This window comes from Dendrobates tinctorius, unplaced genomic scaffold, assembly GCF_039654945.1.
Source record: "Dendrobates tinctorius isolate UK_male_01 unplaced genomic scaffold, ASM3965494v1 ptg000133l, whole genome shotgun sequence".
Taxonomy (NCBI): Eukaryota; Metazoa; Chordata; class Amphibia; order Anura; family Dendrobatidae; genus Dendrobates; species Dendrobates tinctorius.
Window position 1 is genome coordinate 43,774,406 of NW_027361801.1, and position 24,321 is coordinate 43,798,726.

The 24,321-nt window shown below is 41.1% G+C and overlaps 1 protein-coding gene across 5 annotated transcripts in view; it reads left to right on the plus strand.

Annotated features, from left to right (window-relative positions):
* MTM1 (myotubularin 1) overlaps positions 1-24,321 on the plus strand; it is a 121,323-nt gene that overhangs the window by 26,062 nt on the left and 70,940 nt on the right. For 3 of the 5 annotated variants that reach the window (XM_073543603.1, XM_073543602.1, XM_073543605.1), the window contains exons 2-6: positions 12,643-12,715; positions 15,983-16,064; positions 16,529-16,623; positions 17,843-17,953; positions 19,289-19,390. In XM_073543603.1, the coding sequence (XP_073399704.1) occupies positions 12,653-12,715; positions 15,983-16,064; positions 16,529-16,623; positions 17,843-17,953; positions 19,289-19,390 (453 nt within the window). In that variant the 5' untranslated portion in view covers positions 12,643-12,652. Of the gene's footprint in view, positions 1-347; positions 428-12,642; positions 12,716-15,982; positions 16,065-16,528; positions 16,624-17,842; positions 17,954-19,288; positions 19,391-24,321 lie in introns of all 5 variants that reach the window. The other 2 variants (XM_073543600.1, XM_073543601.1) reach the window with 2 other exon arrangements.

Consider the following 24,321-nt stretch of genomic DNA (forward strand, 5'->3'; position numbering starts at 1 on the left):
CACACGTCCGGAATTCCTGCGAAAATGCTGCAAAAATGCATAAAGTAAGCAAGCCATTGTATTTAATGGGAATCTGCACATGCTGTGCTAATGCGTATTTTTCCACGGAAAAATGCGTAGCATGCTCATTTTTTGTGGATTGCGGGAATTCCGCACACATGGGAAAGCATTGTTCCGCTTACTTTCCGTATGTGGCTAAGCCCACCATGCGCAAAGTAAGCGGAAAATGTGCGGATGGTACCCAAGGTCTGGAGGAGAGGAGATTCTCATCCATGCCTTGGGTGCCATATCCCTGTAAAAAATAGAATTAAAATAAAAAATCGTGTTATTCTCACCTTCCTTCCCAGGCCTCAGCGATGCTCCCGGCAACTCCGTTCCCAGTGAAGTCTTGCGACAATGACCTTTTGAAGTCGTGGGACGCCGGAAGGTGAGAATAACACGATTTTTTTATTTTATTATTTTTAACTTTATATCTTTTACTACTGATGCTGCATAGGCAGACTCATAGCATAAAGTTGGTCACACTCGTCAAACACTATGTTTGATGAGTGTGACCAACCTGTCAATCAGTTTTCCAAGTGGTGCTACAGATCGCTTAGAAAACTCTAGCATTCTGCAAGCTAATTACGCTTGCAAAACGCTAGTTAAAACGTGGGAATTACACATGCGGAATTCTGGCGTATTTCCCGTGGCAGGTAGTTGCGGAATTCCCACAGAAATTTATGTGGCAATAAAAGGAAGGTACTAAGGTTTACCACATATTCTGGTTTGTTTAATACGTGTTTCCTGATTCCTTGTTTTATGTTCCTTCATGATTTTGCGGTCTGAATCTACAGTTTGCTCGTTCCAGTAAGAACAAGAAAAGCAATTGCATGGAAAGTTGTGTCCAAACCTTTAACCAAAACTGTAGCTTAATCAATGTATGAGAACTTCTGCAACTTCCTCTAATGTATAATATCCAAATATCATATGATCTGCAAATCTGTCTCACTGTCCATGTTTTATTTCTTACTTGAAGTCTGTTCCACATCTTTTAAACATGATTATTTTATTCTAATGAAAACGACAATAAAACATAGTTGTAAATTATACCCAGAATGTCTAATAGAGAATTACAAGAGTATTTACTCAGTATTGTAACTACCACAGAAAATGCTCCAGAATTGTGTTTTTATTTCTTTTAAAAAATAATGTAAAATAAAAAAATTGAGAAGTGTACCCCAAATTTTAATCATAAAAACTACTAAAAAATAAAAACTAAGCCATTTCACAGCCCTGTCAAACACATTATAAAGCCTATTATAGTGCACTGTAGTATATTGTATAGTAGTAAAGTGTATTTGTAAAATTACAAATACTAGTCAGGCAAAAATAGAGAACATTGGAAAACAAAATCTAACAGCAAATTGTAGAGACTGCAAAATTTGGCTGCATTTTGACACTGTTCACTGCCAATCGGCAAGGTTTAACAACCTTTTAAGATGGACCGTCCGCTCTTCCAAAATGCAGAACTTAAGACGATTGTTCTGTGCTCATAGAATATTAATGTTCTCAGCAGCACATCTCCTGTTTACACTGGATGATATGCTACCGAGCTATGATATATTTAGGTGGGCTAAAAAAAAATTCTTGCCTGATGAAAGAACATTTTGCTCCTTCCTTGTTATTGGCGCATCTTAATGTGCCTTTAGATAAGACTATTTTAAAATGTACCAGAAATATCAGTTTATCATATCATTTTGACAGTTCTGTTCAGGTTCACACCACCTATTGGTCTGCCCACTTTTTGGCAATAATTTGCACCAAATTTTGGCACAGTTTAGGAGCACTGTGGTGCAATTTTTAGGTCACGCCTCTTCCCACCAACTAAATGTGGTGAAATTCAACCACAATTCAGGCGCACTAATGAATAACTGCTTATTAGCCCCATGTACATTGTGTATAACAGATGTCTGCTGGGTGACACATTGCCTGTCCTGGAATTGAGCAAAGAGCTTGTTGTATTTTCTCTTTATTTATTTTTTTTTCACCCTGGGATTTTATTGAAAAGTACTTCAAGTAGTGGATACCCCATTGTTTTTTTTTTTTTTTTCTCCAATACCTCCTCCCATCCCTGCCCTCCTTCACAGAAAGTAAAGAAACCTTTTGCCTCTAAAAATTACAACTCGTCCTGCTGCAAAAAATAATTGTATGTTAGGCCTCTTTCACACTTCCGTTTTTGACCATCAGTCAAAATCTGCCAGTTTTTGAAAAAAACGGATCTGCCATTTTTTTTGGCGGATCCGTTTTTTTCCCCATTGAGTTGCATTACCGGCGGATTTTGACGGATGGCCAACAAAAACTCTTTCGCTCTTTCCTTCCTTCCCGAACTGCGGTTCCTTTAAAGTTCTGCATTCAACGGATCTGTCGAAATAACAGTCCGGTGGCATCCGTTTGTGTCAGTTACACAAGGATCCGCTTTCCGCCATTCTGGCAGATTTTAACTGACAAGTTAAAGAGCCCTTATACGGCTTTACTCCTCCTACTCACTCGGGTCCAAAGCTGAAACTCCACCAGACCTCATGATGTTAGTTGCTGCACAGCTTTTTGACATGACGTTCATTTTGCAGACAATAATAAACCATGGAGCAGCAGCAGAAATTTCTGCACCCATCCAGTGCGCTGTCACGTTATATATATTCTTTTTCTTTATTTTTATAACCCTGTTCTCATGTAATCCCTGCTGTGCGCCTGTAGCCCGTCATTAATGTGTTTTTTGTTCTGTCTGTTTCCTGGCTCATTATGTTCAATACTGAAGATTCCCATGTTTTGTGCATGGCCAATATCCGGCTTATTCTGAGAAGTCTGGCACATGCGGATGTCAGGACAAGCGTGCCGCACATGTCTATAATTTTCTCTTGCTGGTCACATAAATTGACTTGTCATCCATGTGCAGACACCGTGCCAGCCTCTCTCCCTTATTGCCTGTGTTGTTAGCCTGTTCTGCTCCATTGCCTCGCTCTTATCAATTTGCCATAGGGAAGTTTTGAATCTTAAATTTGTATTCCCTGCTCCGCGAGAGGCCTGGAATCAAATTATATATTTGTACTCTGTCTAGAATGATAAACTGTGCTTCGTAATTGTCCCGCAGCAGTTTATTTTAGGTTTTTGTTTTCCCATTTTACAGAAATATTAGTATTTGACATCATACTTATGACAGTGTGAAAATGATTCTTTGGGGCGGTGATTGAGACATGAGTGGCCGTGCCGGGCTCAGTCTTACTTTGTCCTCAATTACAGACCGGAAACAAGTACATTGTGTGTTATGATCAGTGCTGTGGACTCGGCAAGCCAAACCTCCAACTCCTCAATTTCCATGACACTGACTCCCTCATGGCTCATGTTTAAGTGATAAATTTACTGTAGTAAAATGGTAACATATAAGGCTTTTATTCATTACTAGATTATGGCCCGATGCTATCGCATCGGGAGAATGCGATAGCATCACACCTCTTGCCATGTTAACCCTCAACACACACACTCCTCAACACACACTCCTCTCACCTTTCACCATCTCAACTCACTCTTTCACTCCACATACGACCCCTTCTCTCACTCCGTCTCTCATACTCAAGCCGTCATCGCCGCTGCTCCACGATCCCCGACATCTTCTTCTGCCGGCGCCATCCTGGATCCAGACGTTGTCCACGCCGGCGACATGTTCTTGCGGCGACGCCATCTTGACTATCGTGAAATCCCGCGATAGTCAAGATAGCGTCGCCGCAAGAACATGTCGCCGGCGTGGACGACGTCGGGTTCCAAAATGGCGTCGGCGAAATCTCGCGAGTTTTCGCCGACGCCATTTTGGATCCCGACGTCGTCCTCGCCGGCGACATGTTCTTGCGGCGATGCCATCTTGACTATCGCAGGATTTCGCTGATCCAAAATGGTGTCGCCGCAAGAACATGTCGCCGGCGTGGACGACATCGGGATCCAAAATGGCGTCGGCGTAATCTCGCGAGACTTCGCCGACGCCATCTTTTTGGATCCAGAGTCGTCCACGCCAGCGACATGTTCTTGCGGCGACGCCATCTTGAATCTCGCGGGATTTCACGAAATCCAAGATGGCGTCGCCGCAAGAACACGTCGGCGGCCTGGAGAACGTCTGGATCCAGGATCGCGGCGGCGGAGGAAGATGTCGGGGCAGCGACGATGACGGTGTGAGTATGAGAAACGGAGTGAGAGAAAGGAACGTATGTGGAGTGAAAGAGTGAGTGGAGGTGAAAGGTGAGAGGAGTGTATGTTGAGGCGGTGTGGTGTGTTGAGGGTTAACATGTGCGTGTGTGTGGTGACGTCACCGGTTACAACTGGACGGAAGTTGTTACAACCGGAAGCTGCTACAACCGGAAGCTGCTTAGGGCATTTATTATTATAGATTATTGATACAATAGTCAAGCCATTTAGATATAACATATTTATTGGAATACAACTTTAGAGCAAAAAACTTTTGCATATTTACAAATTATTATACTCTGCAGTAAGTGGGGAAAAAAAAAAAAAGTTTTCAACAAAAACATACTGAATAACATTTGTGCAGTCTACGAATTTGTTTTGAGAAATAGTATCACCTCCATCAGATCCTCCTTCATAGATGACCTCACATCTGACCTAATAATTTTAAGGCCAGAGAACAACCTCTCTACACTAACTTGGGTTGGAGGCAAAGCCATAACCACATGGGCAACAGCTCTAACAATTTCCGGGTATAAAGGAATTGCCTCATGCACAGTCAGTTTTGATGAACGATTGACCATATTTCAGCAAAATGTTTCACTTGCTCTCAAAGTAGAAGAGTTCAATCTGCTTTCTATGGGACTGGAATTTTTTATTTTTTTTTCTTCCCCTGCAGCAACGCTTTGCCTGCTCCATATCCAAATATTTGTCGAAATCAAACTCCTCATCTGATGAGGATGAAGGAACGGCAGCAGCAGCACTGTCAAGACCCAAGTGCTCTTGGCCGCTCTGTAGTCCACTCATCCTAACTGCTACCTCAATCAGAGCTTCTTTTCCTTCAGTAAGCTGTTGATCATCCAGCAATATATATGATGACTCAGGTCCACATAAACAGCTGCCAGAAGAATTTTATTTTCCAATAGCAGTGTCTTTCCCTCTCATTGAAGCAGCAATGCCATCTGCAATTAAGCCTCCTCTTTGGGACAGGCAAAACAACAAGTTCTTCCACTCATTTATAAAAATGCCAGGAGTTAAATCCTCTGCTTGTAACTTTTGTCACTGTAAATGGGTAATGAAGCAATTCCTTTAATTCAGCCACCTGTGTCCATTGACCTTCATGTAGTGTTCCCTGAGGGTTTGCCATATCTACAAGGAGGGGTTTCAGCTCAATCATTAAATAGGTGCTGCCTCACTGAGTGGCTTGAACCACAATTGCCCCTTTTCCAGCACGTCTCTTCAAGATGGAATCAATTTTAAAGGTTCTGGCGGCAATAACCAATTTCCTCACCTTGCTAATCAGCTCTGGCATGTCCATTGCCAGGTGCAGTGTGCACAACGCAGCGCATGTGATGAATAGGAAAGAGGAGTGACAACAAGATCCTCTAATTGTAAAGAATCATTTTGCTGTTCTTCTGTAGTAATATCTGTTCCTCCATTATGGGAACAGGACTGTGGCCTTCCATCTCCAACATACTGAGTGTGAAATGTTCTTCTAGCTGCTGTTCACTTTCATTGTTCTCATTCATCAGTTTAATTGTATTTGCCATATTTGAAGCATTATCAGTTACAATAGCAAGAACCTGTTTTTTTGAGTCCATAATCTTGCAGAACTTTTTCCGCTAAGGTCTGGAGAAACTGGCTGCTGTGATGAGCTTTAGTATCTTTTACTGCCAGGATTTTAGTAACAATTTTTTTGTTGTCCCAAACATATCGAACGTTGATAGCAAAATAGTTCACTCTGTGACGTGTGCAGGCATCCATTTTAAGAAACACAAAGCATCTCTTGAGTCTTTTTAAGATCTTCCTTTTGCTTAAGGGCTTCTTCATTCACTAATTTTCTAATACTTTCTCTTTCCAGAGAAACACCAAGTTTGCAGGCCATTTCATTAAGAGCTGTAAAAGCTGGTCGTGCAAATAATGATAATGGTACACTGTCCTTCACAACAAGCTCGATAAGTTGTTTAAACACATCTGCTGTCATTGTTACAGTAACTTTGTCAGAAAATATCTTGTAACTGATGTTTGAGATGCTCTTTCCTCCTCCTTTGCCTAGTGAGAAGTCCTGGTCTCTAGTTTCTTGGTTCTGCTGTGGTCTTTTTTAATCACAGGTTTGTAAACTTCTGGGTGGCAGCGTAATGTCTTTTTAGATTGAAAGCTCTTGAAGGAGCATTTTTACCATTGCCTGAGTATGCACTGATTTTGGCATCACAGCATTTGTTTTCATCTGGGTCACTTATACAGTGACACACACAATGAATTTTATCTTGAGTCACTGTGAAATGCTCAAATACAGCTGACTTCATAAGATGTTTTAGACATTTTGTAATGTAAATTCGCTCTCAAAATTTTGTCCTGAAAAAAAAAAAGGTATATTGTAATTCTTGCAAGAATAGGGAATCATGCACTGTATAATTTAGGATAGAAATAAAACAATATTTGCATAAATCAATGGGACAGATTATAAAGTTTGTAAAATATGTTGTCCGATAGCTTTACTCTGAACAAGCTTGTCTCAGAGTACAGCTCACTAAATGCTTCACATCATATTTCTTCACAGTCTGTGAAGAGGGGAGGAGGGAGGGAGCATGTTTGTGCTGAATCATATTCCAGACACCTCTTCGATCCTGTTACTGTATTTCTGAATTTGAGATGTTAGAAAACAGTTTTTACCCTTATATTCTATGAATAGTTTATGTAAGTCAGCAGAGCATCTAACTTCTCCAAACATGAGCTAAGAGGAAAAACAAACTAAAACATCAGACATACAGAGACAACATATACTGGACTATTGTTTTATGCACAGTATATTGAAAGTTTAGATGTGCTTTAAGAAGTACTTGCCTTCCTTAATCCTGCTTTCCTGTTCACTCCAGAAGTTCTGAGATGAATGCAGGCATTCCTTCCCTGTGTTTATTTTTTTCCCCCTTATCTGTAGAGGAGGAGCTTCACTACTTATCATGAACATAAACTACAGCACAGATTCATCTTAGCTAAACGTCTAGACCTTAGATCAGGACAGACATTTATAGGACATTTCATAACTTTCCCAAATTTTTATGAAAAAAAATATTCCCCACAAACTGCGTTGAACTACTGTACCCAATTTATTATATATTTTAGGAGTCGTTCCATTTTATACCAACTCCACCAAAATGGGCTCTGACTCCGACTCCACAGCCCTGGTTGTGATCGTTTGTTCTCTGGCTACATAGAATATCCCCATTTTCCGGTGGCTTTAGGTCACACTTCCTGTACATGCATTATGGTGTAGTGTTAGGCTGGGTTCACACTAGCATTTAGGGGTCTGTTTTTCTGTTCCTAGAACTCTTGAAAGGAGCAGCTATGTTCTAGAATGGACACAAATGGCACCAAACCCCTTTAGTAATAATGAGGCCCTTCTGTTTTCCGTTCAGTTGGCCATGGTCTGTAACAGTAAAATAAACTCGTCTTTTTTTTTTTTTTCCCCATATAATGGTCAGAACTAATGGAGGCTTCGATGCAAGTGTGAACCTATCTTTACTCAACAGGTTAAACTGTGGATAAGTGGCAAATGATCCACAATGCTTCTTTATGCCAAAGGTAATGTCTTCCCTTTAAGGGACTATCTTGGTTCTGACTAGTAGGATAGCTGCACATGCCTCAAAACAATAATAGAAATTTTACCTGTATTTTTCTTTTTTTTGATCTACTGTACCAGCGCAGATGAATTCAGCTTTCAAACATGCAAATGAACCTGGAAGTGCCTTAAGGGCGTAGTGCTGCACTCGCGTACAATGTCACTCGTTAACAGGCCAAGTTGCATGTGACTTAAAAAGCACAAATTCTCAACACTGGCACTCAGGATAGTACAGAACAGGTATCCTTATTACTGGTTTCAGTAGTAAGATAATGTTGGCAGATTCTTTTTTTTTGAAGTGGTCATCTGAAACCAAAGGTAAACTTCATACTAAATGTCTATATAGTTTAATAAACTAATCAGTTTTCTAATATAATTAAATTTAAAATTCCTTAATGTTGTGGGTTTTTTTTTTTTTTTTTTTTTTTACCTCTTATGATGTTTTGTTTGAAAGCCCCCAGTGCATGCTGTAAAAGCCAAACGGGACTCTTATCAGGGACCTGGGGTTGCGGTTGCTGATGCAGCTACTGTCCCCACCCTGTTTTGAAGCGTCATCAATGTCGTCTGTTTTGTGGGCTGGGCTAGTTCATGCTTTCCTTGCTTGCTGTGATCTCTCCTCATGAAGTCACACAGACAGTACACTCTCTTGTGGACTTGTCACTTCTCTTTAGAGCTGGTAAGAGAGCACACTGTCAGTGCGCATTTAAAGTGAATAAAGTGATGGGAGTGCATTCTGAACATGTGCGCACACGTACAGGTGCTTATCACAAAATTAGAATATTTAAGTTAATTTATTTCAGTTCTTCAATACAAAAAGTAAAACTCGTACGTTATATAGTCATTACAGACAGAGTGATCTATTTCAAATGTTTTTCTGTTAATGTTGATTTGGGGTTTCTATTAGCAGTAAGCTATAACACCTGCAAAGGCTTCCTGAGCATTTAAAAAGGTCCCTTAGTCTGTTTCAGTAGCTCCACAATCATGGGGAAGACTGCTGACTTGACAGATGTCCAGAAGGCAGTCATTTGCACATGCCACAAGGAAAGTAGATTTTGCATTTCATTTGGAAATCAAGGTCCCAGAGTCTGGAGGAAGAGTGGAGGCGCACACAATCCAAGCTGCTTGAGATGATCTAGTGTGAAGTTTCCACAATGGGGAGCCATGTCATCTGCTGGATCAAGACCAAAGTCAGCGCAGCAGTCTTGCAGGAAATTTTAGAGCACTTCATACTTCCCTCTGCCGACAATCTTTTTGGAGATGGAAATTTCAGTCTCCAGCAGGACTTGGCACCTGTCCACACTGCCAAAAGTACCAATACCTGGTTTAAAAACAATGCAATTATTGAGCTTGATTGGACAGCAAACTCGTCTGACCTTAACCCCTTAGAGAATCTATGGGGTATTGTCAAGAGGAAGATGAGACACCAGACCCAACAATGCAGATAAGCTGAAGGCTGCTATCAAGCAACCTGGGCTTCCATAACACCTCAGGAGTGTCACAGGCTGATCGCCTCCATGCCAAGCTGCATTGATGCCAAAGGAGCCCCCAGCAAATATTGAGTGTATTTACTGAATATTTATTTCAGTAGGCCAACATTTTGGATTTTAAAATCATTTTTCAAGCGGGTGTTATAAAGTATTCTAATTTACTGAGATAATGACTTCTGGGTTTTCAATGGCTGTAAGCCATAATCATCAACATTAGCAGAAATAAATACGTGAAATACATCACTCTGTAATGACTCTATATAATATACGAGATTCACTTTTTGTATTGAAGAAATGAAATAACTTTTTGATGATATTCTAATTTTGTGAGAAGCACCTGTATATGTATGTGTGTGTGTGTATATGTATTTAGAGTAGAGAGTAAACAGTAGGGAATTTTCAATTGTATAATAGAAAAGTGATTATTGTATAAAATAGACATTAGTATGAAAGTCAGCTTTTTGTTTTGGATATTCCCTTTAAGGGTCCATGGGACCATGCTTGCTAAGTACTACTTATTTCTTAGTTGGTGCCCAACACCACCCCCTGCATTTCTGTCCCTAATTCTCCTCATTCCAAATGATCATATTCACCAGCTCTCTGACATGTCTTGTATGGTTTTGGATGGAGTCAGTAACAATGTATATGGTGATAAACACCAATATTCCCATTTTCCTTCAGTAAATTTGCTCTTACTAATTATTATACATAAGCCTTTTATTAGTGAGTCTGTACTGGAATCAGAATTTTAGCTCACTAACTCCACAGCTGTTTGCATCATCTCTGGCTACAACTTACCATTCAATAGATGAAATCAAGCAGAAACTGAACTTTTTTTTTTTTTTTGGCCAACCGTAGTTTTCGGCTTTTGGTCCTTCCTTTTAGAGATGGTGTGAATCGATTCCCAGGACCTGGTCCAGGAGCCACCTCAATGATATGTTGTCTTCGCACAGGAGCCTTGTGAGATCCGCCTCCTACCTGTCAGTATCCATGGCTTCTCTTACGATTTGCCTGTGTTGTGCGATGTCACAAGCGTATAAAATGGCGCACTGAATACAGCTTCCTGTGTAAAGAATTGTAATGTATTCATAAAAATCAGATTCTATATGGTGGCTCTGTATGGAATCTGATTCTTTTTTGCTAATTCATCTACTTGACTGGGCGAATTTCTTCCAACACACGGAAGAAACCACTGCATGCTGGTTTTTTTTCCATGTGCAGATTAGGTCTGTAAAAAAAAAAAAAAAAAAACACATGCACTTATTTGTACTTTCCCAACTGCATAACATTGGGCTGAGTGCTGTCCACTTTTTCGCGGAAAGCGGTTGGATGAAAAAATACTTTCTTGTGAACTTGACCTGACAATATTCTAATTACGAGGAGCTGGGTTACGTTTGTTCTCGTAGTTTAGATTACTGACGTAGGATATGAATTTTTTTTGTTCATTTATTTGGGGGGGCACTGTTGGCTGAAATTAAAGAAGTTGTCCACTACTTTTCCATTGATGGCCTAACCTTAGTATAGGTAATCAATGTCTGATCGGCGAGGGTCCGACACCTGGCACCCCTGCCAATCAGATGTTTGTGTCGGCTGCAAGTACTCACTTGCCGCGTTGATCCATCTACTTGTAGTGGCTGGGCATGGTACTACACCTCCGCCTCCTATTGATTTGTATAGAAGGTGGATGTGCAGTACCAAATGCAAAACATCGCAGCAGCCCTCGCTGCTTCTTCCTGATGTAAGCATTTTGTCTTGGAGACAGTGCCAACACTGCTGGATCAGCGCCGACACCGGAATGGAGTATTAGTGTTATTTGAGAAAGGGTCGTCGGCGTAGTGCACAACCCCTTTAACTGACTACACCTACTTTATTCATTTTTGCATTTTTGTGAATAGATTTATTTATTTGTTAGGTCTCTTATAGATACCTTGACTATAAAGTTAATCCAGTAATAAAGCTGGAGAGACAGAAGGCACAAATGGTGTCTTATCTGATAAATATAAGTATATTGTAGGTACTCTCACTGCCTCAACCCTATAAATGCATGTAAAGGCTGCTACTGGACCTCCAATAAAATGCTATGCAGAAAATAAGGAATATGGTGATTCGGAGTCTGCGCTACCCAAGGTTCAAAGGTGTAGTCATGAATGCGGTTTGTGTCAACATGTTTCAAGGTTTCCAAACCTCTTCATCAGGGCCAGATCACAATGATCATTGTGGTTTGATCCTGATGAAGAGCTTCAGAAACCTTGAAACACATTGACACAATGAACCGCATTCGTACTTTAAGGAGGTTGTCCACTACTTGAACAATCCCTTCTTGATCTAAATGTTTAGCTTCACAAAATAAAAAAAAACAAACCTATATTCTCCTCCCGTACTGGTGCCGTTGCAGCCCTGTCGGCATTTGTGTTCCTGGGGCCATCTTGCGGTTGTTGTGACATTAGACGCCGACGCTCAATCAGCGCTGGCGGCACTGGCCCCATCTTCGTACGAATTGAACATGAAGAGGAAGTCCGGGCTGCTGCTGCTTTCACTTCCTCTTCCTGCTCTATTCGACAGGAGCTGATTGGGTGCCAGGGAAAGGTGCCACAATAACCGCACAGGAGCCCCGGGGAGGGCGAGTGTGGACACATAGATTTTCTTTTATTTTAAGGGAGCTAAGCTTGGGGTATGAGAAGTTGTCTAAGTAGTGGACAACTTCTTTAACCTTGTGTGTGACTACGACTGTGATCCACCGTATTTCTTATTTTCTACGTTGAATAGAACGTTGACAAATTAGGTGGTCCAATCCAAATGTAAAAAATATGGCTGGGTACCACATATAATCATATGTTTGTGCCAATACTGCGTGTGGACATAAGTTTCGGTCTGTCATTTGTCACTAAGCATTTAATAGTGGCATTAATCCAAGTTTTCTAGTATTGAGCGATGCAGTCATCCGCCTCATTTCTTGATGTGGTGTACTGTCAGTGGTGAGGGACGGTATTTAGCAGCGCTGGCTCAGGTGATACACTAGTGTTCTGCATTCACAGCTCCAATGTTAATACTATGACAGGCCGGTCCTATGCTCCTTTCTATGGTACTGACACATATAAAGCTCCATTCACACCAACCAGGAGCCCTGTGTGATGTGCAATCTATTCTAGACAGAGGTGTAAAGCAGCTGCAGCACTCGATAGCCGCTTCCATCCATCCACGAGTGATACCCGGCTGTCAGCAGCATCTCTAGGAAATCTCCATCTGCAAGCGGCTGCTGTCTTGTGCACAATGTCTTTCTGGCCTCAAGGATATAGTCTTCATTTTTTTTTTTTTTTCTTTTGAAAGGTTCCTCATCATGGCCTCGTCCTCAGTACAAAGGTTCAGTTCTAACTCCTATGAGAATCCATCAGTAAGGAGGGTAAGTCTCCTGTTAATGTTTACAGTGAACTATTTGACTACAACAATTTTTCACTTTAGGAAATTCATGCAAGGACAAAGTCATCTTTGGTAATAATAAACCCTCCACCAGCCCACGGGTCACAGGCAATTTACATGTATTAACCACCATGGCTTTATGGGGTGTGTATCGTTACACATCAGTGGCTATGGCGCTGACATTACAGTATGTATTTGACATTGAACTTCATTATAACAGGGAGCCTCCGCAGATTTTGCTGTAAATCTGTTGCAATTCTTCAGCAAAATCCACAATTTCCTTTCCATTGTAGATGTGAAATCTGCAATATTCCCACAAGTAGAAAAGCATGGCTAGAATATATACTGGTATGCATCTAGTAATTCGGCTACATGTCTCTTGTAAACCCTCTTACGTAAGTGTAGCAATGTAGTGCGTTTGATATCTGCATGGCAACAAAGCCACCACTTCTGAATTTGCCCAAATCTCTGACCCGGATGCGGGGTGGGGAGAGGGGTCCGGTGTCTAAAGCGGGTGGCAAGCCCCTTCTGCAAAGCCCTATTATATTAAGGCTATGTACCCACGTATGCAGAAAATTCCTGACTAAAGACCGGTCTCCTTCCCAGGAAACGCGTTTTCCGCGCAATTTTTGCGCGTTTTTTTCTAGAGCATCCCCAGTCTCATAGAATATAGTTAGAAATGCGGATTTTTCCACAAAATTAATGAGCATGCTGCGTTTTCTATCACAATGCGTTTTTTTCACGGAAAAACCCAATATGCACAAAGTGCGGAATTCATTAAAATGAATGGGATGCTTCTTGTAAGCGTTTTTGCTGGTAAAAACTATGTGCCCACGTTAGCGTTTTTAAACGCTCAGGAAACCGATCCCCTTCCCAGAAAACGCGCATCTTTTTTCAGCGCATTTCTTGCTCGGTTTTTGCAAAAAAGACGTGCATTTTTTATGCGTTTTTTTCCGCGCGTTTTCTGGGAACATTGGGGAAGGCTAAAAACGCTCAGCAATGCGGAAATTAATGAGCATGCTGCGTTTCTAGCCGCTAAGCCATTCCTGAGCGTTTAAAAACGCATGCATTGGCACAAAAAACCAAAAACGAATGCAAATTAATTTGAAGCTTCTTTTAAGTGTTTCTGCAGCGTCTGAACCGGCACAAACGCTGCGGAAATGCTTAAAAAAACGCAACGTGGGCACACAGCCTTAAACGCGAAAAAAACACTTACGTGTGCACATAGCCTAAAGGTGATTCTAGTGCAAGTTCACAGTAGATCTGTCAGAAAAACTGCTAAATCTCATCTAAGTGCTATGAAAAATTAGCATTATTTATCAGTTTCAATCCATGATGAATCGTTATTGACTAGTTGACATTTTTAGCAAAAGTCCATTAACTTTCAGTTGCACTGTTAATTTTCCACACATTCTCTGATTCATGGGAATCGGGGGTATTTGTAAGGTTTATTAATAACGCTGTACAAATATTCAGTCTGTGAATAGATTTTTATAGATTGTCAATGGAGCAGTCAGTTGGAGGGGTATTCGCACAAATATGTTGTCCCCATTAATACCCTACCAGTTGAACTGCTAGCGATTCCGATAATGGGGCAGAAAGCTTGGCCTCTATTCATTGTCCGTAAGACTGCCAATGATGACAAAGCGCAGTCCTGTGCTTTTTCTGACAGTCCCATAGACGGTGAACAGAGTGCATGTTGAGTGATCGTTATCAAGTTGTTTCTGCTATAAATAAAAAGAATATTTTTCATATGTGGGAATACCCCTTTCATTGACTTTCATTTTAGGGAATATGACATTAAATGAAATGTCCCTTTTGTAATTTTAATTCTTTTAATAGCTCCAAATTTAAAATGAAGCAGCTTGCAAAATGTTTTGATGTAGAGGGGTGGTCTGACATACAATGTAATTGTCATTCTAAATCCCTGTCTTTAATGCCATGATGTAAACTATTTTCCAATGTACTTGTATTAAAAGTTCTCTAACTACTCAAACTGTTTTTTGGTGATGCTTCATTTGAGAATCCTAGTGCATGCTGGGTTACTTAAATCAAGCGTTATCAGGATGCAGAGGCTGTGGTCACTGAGCCAGCCTCTCCTCCATCCTGAAATGAAGTGTCATCAGAGACACTCGCTTCAGGGGATGAGCTAGTTCTTGCTGTCATTGTGCGTTATGCACAATGACAGCACGCTCTCGTCTGCTCAGGTCAGAAGGAATAAGGTGGCAAGAGAGCAAACTGTTAGTGCGCAGTATCAGAATACCCAGCTGGCAGAGACCAGCTCTGGCTTAGTCTTAGAACATACACTAACTGTGCTCTGGTGCTGGCTTATTACTGCTGATCTGACAGACAACATTGAGCGCACTGTCACTGTGCACATTGCATAGTGACCGAGCAGGGACTAGCAATACCCCTGAAATGATGAGGTTGTAAGAAAAAAAAAGTTAGTGTAGTTAGGGAAGGATAAGGGACATTTTAATTGAAGTATATTAGGAATGAGATTAGATTAGGGCATTAAATATATAGGGATTTAGGATGAAAATAACTTTTTGTTGGACCACCCCTTTAAAAATCTTCTATTGATGGTGTTTTCAGCCCTTATGTTGTACGATGTGTCTAGGTAGTTACAGACAAGTAACCGGCCCTGTATAATATGGTTACTATGCCTTTATATATGGCACTATTAAGCTAATATTATGATGGTTGGATAGATGTTGAGAACATGTGTTCCAAGATGAAATATTCGCATCTTTACTAAAGGGTTTGTCCTGTGATGACTTAGATTGGTGTGAGTCTGGCCATGGGAACTGCACTGATCTGCCCAATGGGGTATTGTTATCCTGGACGAGGCACTTTTATCCCAACTATAAAATTGAGCTGCATGTCGGGCTGACCGCTGCTCCTTTGACTCTCTAGGGGCTGCTGGGAACAGTTGAACGCAACACTCTGCAGCCCTATGGAAAATGGGTGTATTAAAGTCACATATGCACTGGCGCTCAATTTTAACAGCGATGAAAGTGCCCCATTCTGGTGATCGGTTGTTGGACCCCACTGTTCTGTCCAGGGAATAGGTGATAACTTGTTTTCTTCATACAACCCCTTTAAGTTAGTCATACTAATAACAAGCCCTAACACTGTTTTCATGCCTGTAATGATTTCTGTACCAGTTTAACTTTTTTAATCCTTTTTATATATTATAATGTTTTAATGACATCTATGTGACTCTCTAAGAATTAATTTCCTTTTGCAGCCTCCCAGAGAAGGCATGAACCAAGAACACAACAATGAAATCCCACTTCTACCTGGAGAAACCCTTGTAACGGGTAAACACTGTATGTTTCATAGCTCTATCTCTGAATAGGGGGGAAAAATAATCTCCTGGTAGTCGTCCCTGACCCCTGTACAACAAATAATTCTTGCACAACATCCTCACTGCACTGGACCCTGACCGCCACCTTCCTCGTAGTCCCTGCTAGAAGTGCTTCTGGATATCCACAGGTATCTTTGGGTATATACCTGAGCAAAGGTTGTCCCATGGTGGTCTGTTTCCTGTACTAGGTTATGGACAAGCGTTGTGTGTATGAGAAGATCTTTCATCCCATCAGATACTGAAACTTCATCACGAATACATAATTTTGGTGTAGCTCTGCCATCTCAGTAGTTCTAGTTTTGCATTTTCTGGCAGTGTTACTTTACTTCTATAGGGTTCTTGGGTGGTTTTATTTACTACAAAGTTTATTCCTGTAGTCTTATGTATGTACTGTACTGTTTTGTTTTTGTTTTTTTTTTCTCCCAGATAAGGATGTTATTTACATGTGTCCATTTAATGGTCCAGTTAAAGGCAGGCTATACATCACAAACTATAAATTGTACTTCAAAGGTGAGGAGACGGTAAGTTAAAGTGATTTTTCTTTCAGATTAGCTTTAGATATACATCACCCAGTGCTGTTCTCTGCAGACTTCCACCCCTCTATTAAATAGGTTGTTCCACGAACAAAGTACATTTTAACGAATAGGTCTTGAAATAATTTGTTCCACAATTGGTTGTCTTAAATAAAATGTTCCTGTGCTGAGATAATACTAATGTGCCCCTGCTGTGTAATGGCTGTTTCTGACCGTGCAGATCTGCTCCAGTTCATGGTCAGCACATACCACAGCGCCTGGCCAGTTGAGGGGAACATAAGTCCCTTATGATAAGTGAATACAGAGACAAAGCATCAGGGCTCAAGGCGCATTCCTCTTCCTGTTATATCACCATTTTGAGCCCTGCTGCATGTCTGTATACTCACTTATCACAAGTGACTTATTCGGCCTCCCCAGCCAGGAGCTGTGTGTGCTCACTGTGTACTGAAGCAGCTCTGCACGGCCAGACACAGCCATTACACATCACACAGCAGGGTCACATTTATAAGATTCTCTCAGCACAGGAACATTTTTTTTAACACATCAAACTGTGGAAATTATTATTCCAAGATCTAGTGATTACTTTCTTCAAGGGACAAACCCTTTAACTTGCTACCAGAATGCAGAGGTGGGAAAGAGGTTGCCTCTGCGAGTTTTCCTTCTGACTATAGAGGAAATCGTTAAGTGCGAATCTACTCATGTTACTCCTGTGAGCGGAGATGTCTGCTGTTTTGCAGAAGGAATTTGTTGGAGGCATAAGTAGGGGTGGGTTAATGTGTTTTGGGGGGACCTTGGCTGATTCTAAAACAGCTTTTTTTAGAAAAAGAAAAAAAAGGAAAATTTTGGGGGGCTTTATTACTCATCTAAGATTCTCAAATTCTGTGACATGATCTGTAAAACTGACAATGCACAGAAGTAGACATAGAAAACAGTCAGTGTAAGATCATTTCCAGTGGCCTGTTACCAGTGGCTCTCCAGTTTCTGTGAAACTACAACTCCCAGCATTCTCTGCAGCTGACAAAAGTTTTTTCACAAGCCCTGCAAAGCCACCACTAACAGAGCAGACCGATGAGACTGAGATTGTGTTGTCAGAACTCTTCATTACCTGCGTGCTTTTTCATATGCAATTTGACAGTAATATTTCATATCTTTCTATAACTTTTTGGGTGAAACAGAATGCATATTTTTTTTTTTTTTTTTTTGCTAGGAGCCAGCAATTGTATTTGAGGTTCCTCTTGGTGTTATTGCAAGGATTGAAAAGATGGGAGGTGCCTCCAGTAGAGGAGAGAATGCTTATGGTCTGGATGTAACCTGTAAAGTAAGTATGTCTCTTAATCCGTACAGTTATGTGTAATACTGCTTATAGGAGTGAGGCAAGGTGCACACTGTGTCCGTGCCCACATTCTCAGGTGGTATGCTCCTCACAGCGCTCACAATCTGGATGGATAAATCCATCACCATTTAAAAAAATAAACACATGGAACCATGGCATAAGCTTCTTTGCAATGGCCCTCATTATGGGATAATGCAGTCTTGCAATTTTATATCCAGTGGAAAAAAAAAAAGGACTGATGCATACTGGCCAAATAGAAGTTGAAATAACACATTTTAGCCCCCATAGCCTTCAAAGGGGCTGTTACTTTCCCCTTAAAATCTTTCCTGGCTGCTTGTTATAAAACCTTAAACTACTTTCCGCGGGTCCACCGGAGAGTCTCCGCTGCTACTCCCAGTGTCCGCTGTCACGTCGACAGTGTTTTCAGCAGTTCGGCAGGGGCCGTTCAGTCTACACTGGCAGAACCGTGAGCTCATTCGCTGCTGCTTCTTTGGAAAAGTGACATTAGCGCTGCAGCCAATGCCAGACACCGGGAGCTGTGGCGCAGACTCACCGGAGAAGGGGTGTAAAGCGCAGATTGTTTTATGACGAACTCCAGCCGGTACAGAAACTTAATTAAAAAGTAAATATGGTAACCCCTTTAAATGTTACGCAGGATGATTAGTGGCTCCCAAAGTCGCATGAATGTAGTGCATCAATGAATAAAGGGGTTGTCGGTCACCCACAAATTTTATAGTCTCCTATAGGGCTGAACAAGTCTAAGATGTTCTATGGCTTCAGGATGCACTCAGACGTCATAATCTGATACTGTTCCTTGCCTCAATTTTAAGCAGTGTGTAGCACATTTATCTATTGTTCTCATTTATACGGTGCCATTAATTTCACAGTGCTTTACAGACATTATCATCACTGTCCCCATTGGGGCTCACACTATAAATTCACTATCAGTATGTCTTTGGGAGGAAACCGGAGAACCTGGAGGGAACCTATACAAACTCCTTCATATTGTGAAAATAGCATGTGAACACACCATAGATTTCTTAGAGACCCTTGTAAGAAATAAGTTTTTTTTCATATGTTGAAGAGCTACTGGTAAATGACGGCTGAGACGTAGTGTTCAGTTGAGGATGTCGGGTTGATTCTGTTGCTATAACTGCTGTAGCGGAGGATGTTATTCATCTAGTAATGTATAAACGTTTCACCACTTCTGTGATCACCATGTGCTGCTTATTAGTTCTTCAGAGTACAAGCCTCACATCATTTACAATGCATGTCAGTGAGATGGATGCAATGATTCACGTCTATCCTTTTGCAATTTAGGATATGAGAAACCTGCGTTTTGCTCTGAAACAGGAAACGCACAGCAGAAAACAGATATTTGAAGATCTGACAAAACACGCCTTTCCTCTGTCACACGGTTCGGTAAGCAGCTAGATTTGTTAGCTTTTATTTTGGGCCCTTTAGTAGTCACCATGTGAAGCTGATGCGGAGCAGAAAGGTTCTCTCAATGTATAGATTTTGCAAAATGGCTGAATTTGGTCACAGACTGTCTTTGTTGTACGTTTCTAACAGACACAGATCTTCGTCTGTACACCCTTTCATTATGGCTCTCACTACTGCATGTACAGAAATGTTATCTAGACCTGTATCGTGAGACATGATGTATCGGCCCATACTCTACCTCCATGTACTCCTAATTTTTCAATGAGGCACACCGTTTTCCCCTCACAGGCACCATATTAATAGAAATTGGGCCGGATATGCTGCCGTGCACACGCAATGCATTGGAGTTTATTGTGCTCGACATTATGGCTTTATTGTCCCACATTGGTCACATTTTGTTGGATGCGCTGCTTCTGTCTGCCGTGAAGTGGAAGCAATTGCTTGCTTTAGGTGCTCAGAAGCCATGGGTGTATGGTAGTGAGTGTACATGGGACGTAGCATTTTTTGGCTTGTTTTCCACAAAGGCTTTGTATATTTCAAAATGCATCTGCCGTGTCCGATCCCAGCCCCCCAAACTGTTCATTTTTGTCATTGGCCGCTCTTTGTAGCCTGATCATTCCAACGGCGTGGGAAGGCTCTAGTCTGCTAGAACTGCTCTTTACTGGCCCTCGGTGGGCTACCGAGCTTGGCATCTCTACTTATGTCTATGTACTCTAGTAGGACGTATACTTTAATCTCAGCATTGACTGTATTCACTAGGGTGACCGGATCTCATATGGGGGGGAAAAATGGCTAATAAATTGCTCATTAGCACAGATGAACCATCAGAGCACGCTAACCTACATGAGTTGATAATTTTACATAGTTATCTAATCTATTCTAGAGCTTTTGTTAAAGTAGTTTTGAAACGTCAGAATATAATGCTCGGCATTTGCTTACAACTTGCAGGACATATTGCTTTTGTTCTTCATCTTTTGTCAGAAGGTCGTTAAAGTCGGTTACTTCCTACCTCTTTTAATTTTTCTTTCCTAACTTTTGGATTTACAACCCTAGCGTGCTCTGATGGTTCATCTGTGCTACTGAGCAATTTATTAGCCATTAACAACTTTTCATTGTCTGTAATGGTGGGATCAAAAAACGATAATCCCACCAACTCTGCATTCAAATACCACAAATGGTTAGAAAATTTGGTCAGGGCTATTTCTGCAATGTTGTTGTCACATTCTTTATAGTCTAACAGACTATGCAAAATACCTAAATCTTAAAATAACTCAATTTGGATTTTTTCAAACTTTGAGCGACGAGCGGCACGGGTTAACGTCGTTTGATCGAGCTCAAATTTTGGCTATCTCAATATCTGGAAAGGGCAATCGCTTTGTGGGGTCCAGACGGACAAAATTCCGACATCGATTTTTTGCGGTCACCCTAGTATTCACAAAAGGAAAAGCTTGACAAAATGATCCCATACATCCATACATATGAGCAGCTGAAGATCAAGATGGAGAAATCCATGATCTTGGCCCAGCGCTGCTTAAAGCACCTCTCCAGCTTTTTTTTTTTTCAGTGTTGTAGTGGCGCTTTAAATGGTGAGTCTCCTGTCATGTCCTCACCCTTTGGCTGCTTCGCCATTTTTCGGTGCTGTTATGGTCGTGCAACATCATCCTGTGAGCGCAGCTACTGACTGGTCAGAATCTACGTAACAAGTCTGAGAACAAGGTCAGAACAAGGCTCTCGTAGACTTATATTGAAAAATGACCTCCAGCACGCTCCATGAAACACTGCAACAGCCGGCAGGTCACTTTTCACCAGAGACCGACTGGAGTAATGCTGGAAAACAATGGTGGCAGGTGAGTATAAGACAGGGCAGGGAACTCGCATTTAAAGCACCACTCCAGCCATCCAATAAAAAACTGCTGGAGTGATACTTTAATATAAAGAAATATGGCATTTTATCAGCATTCGTTTCTTACTATTAATAGTGGTTGGAGCTTTACTTTTGGATATGGTGGTCCAAATAACTTGTTTATGGAGTTTGCAGCACCACTCCAGCATTTTTTTGTTTGTTTTTATCATACCTCTAGAATGGTGCCACTAATGCATGTTCCCTGGCCCTAGTAATATACTTACCAGCCGCGGTCATCTTCTGGTATCGGTGCCGCTGTGCTCCATCTGCTGCAGGTTGTGACCTGCCATAATGCTCCGGTGTTTTCTGGGTGAGCCAGAAGTAAGTGTCTTAGTGCCAGAATGAGACTCTCATAGACATTCCCTGAGTGCTTGTGACAGTTACCTCTGACTTGTGGTCAGTCTGAAGTTGGGGTCACATGAAGGTGGATACTTGGCAATTTCCCTGCCCATGCTGGATGCCTTGTGTTCCTGCCTTTAGTGTGAACCTGAGTGATGTACTAAGTTCATCAGTTCTTCCTAATACTAGCATCTAGTTACTGGTTGGAATGGTCTGGAGGTTGTGCTTCTCTCCATTTATTGTCTAAGGGTCAGCTGGATCTAGCTGAGCAGAAACATTTATCCGGCAGTCCCATAGACACAACCAGAGCTGTGAACGTTTCCAGGTGGCATTTCTTAAAATCTATTGTGGGTCTTTAGTTAAAGTTAAACTCCCAGATATCAATAAATGATCCCTTACCCTAATGGATAGGGAATTACTGAGTTATTCACTATAAACAGGTGTAATACCATTCAGTATAAAGTACAGACCAAAACTAATGCCTTCAGAGTGAATCTACAATTTTCATAGTCATGAAAATGGACAAAACTCTTTGAATGAGATGGTGTGTCCAAACTTTTGGTCTGAACTGTACATGAAACTATCTTCTTTTCAGACCCAACACATCATGTTCTTATTATACTGGCGATTGGGCTGTAAAAATAACAGCAAATCCAAGTCACCACTTCTGTCTAAAAGGTGGGCTCAAGTCTGCTGAACATACAGCACTGTGGAAAGGCTTTAGGCAGGTGTGAAAGGAATGCTGCCAGATATAGAAGGGTTTAATAATTTACTTGGCTCAATTAAAGTGTAAGAACGAAAGAAAAATCTACATGAAATCAATATTTTGTGTGATTGTTCTGTGGCTGCAGTTACTTCTAGATACAGTCGCACACACTTGTAAGGAGCTCTGCAGGGAGGTTGTTCCAAACATCTTGGAGAAGGAACCACAGATCTGTGGTTGTAGGCCTGTGCAGTCTGTCTCTACCTTATTTCTTGTTGCTTGCCATGGTGTATGACCTGTGACATGAAATGATCCTCCACAACCTCACTTTTCTACCAGAATTTGGCAGATCCATACCCCGTTTTAAGCCGCATGCACAAGTGTCTGTTTCCGTTGTTGCCAGTGTTTCATCCTACGTATGAAAATGATGACGGTTATCACCTGTTCCTTACTACAACGCCACACTCGCACAATGAGCTTTGGGGGAGTTTTTTTTTCTGGCAGAATTTCTGCACCTGTTTTCTAAGGTTAGGCTACCTGTGTTTTTTCATTGCAAAAAATAAATATAAACTGGGCAGGAGATTTCTATAACTTCCATCCACAATGATGGAACTGTAAGACACTGTGCTTTTTTTTTTTTTTTTTTTTCTTCCAGCAACAATACACAATGAAAAACAAACCAAAAATTGTGTGTAAACCGCCTTAATCCTACAAAATGCCTGCCTCTGGGAGTGTACCTATAAGCTAGGCTGTTTTGGAAGTAAAGGTTACACCAAATATTGGTTTTGTTTGGTCTCTCACTTGTACACTCCTATATCTGACCGCACTCGTGCTTTGTAGCATTCCTTTCACACTTTTTCACAATACTGTATTTCTCTCCGCCCCTTTTTATCAGGATCAGACCACCAGAAGCGTCTACTAGCAGCGCCATTACTCCATCTCACTGGCAAAGCCGCACAGAATGGCATTAATGCAGCGGCGGTGGCTTCTGTCTCCTGTAAAACGGTCTTTCCAATCTATAAACATTTATTATAAAATCCCTTGTATGTTGCAAGAAGCATTTGTTTGTAAATGATGCATCAGGAAATGGTCAGATGCTGACCAGCTAGTCTCCAGTCTGACGGGTAGCTGCTTTCTCTGAGCTTTACACTAGAGCTGAGGCCAGACCACGTTGTCTTACAGAAAGCAATGCTTGCTGAGGCTGGGCAGGCTCATATTAATGGGAAAGCCACTCAGGGCAGTGCTAATCCTTAAAGGAGCATTCCCATCTCCAAGATCCTATCCCCATATGTAGTAGTTGTAATAATAGTAATATAGGCAAATACTTCCAGTTAGGCATGTAGTATAGTTTTTCTGATTCGCTCTGTCATTCTCTCATGTGGACATTGCAGGACCTTAGGTATCCATGGTTATATCCAATGATAGACAGCTAGTTTCTAGTGGTCGTATCAATGGATACCTAAGAACCTACAATGCCTGCACATGAGGAAAGGGACATTAGCTTATCTGGAGAACTATACTACATTTGTAATTGGAGGCATGTGCTAATATTATTCCACCTACTACATATTGAGATAGGATCTGGTAGATGGGAATACCCCTTTAATTCTCCTCAGTTCTGCGGCGTGACATCTCTGTAATGTACAGTACACCATGCCATCTCCATGTCTGTCTTTAAATGGTATTCTTTCTATAATGAAGTTACAGTGACTATAAATAGTTTACACATCCCTGTTAAAATGCCAAGTTTTTGTCATGTCAGAAATAGTTTCAGATCTTTTTCTACGTTTAATATGACACATAATCTGCACAATTCAAGTGAGGTATAAATTGAAATCTTTTCAGGTGGAAAACGAGGAAAAAAAAAAGTACTAAAATTAGTATGGTTGCATAAATATGCACACTCTTAAGCTAATACTTTTGTTGAAGCATCTTTGCATGTATACAGTGTTGTCTTTTTGGGTA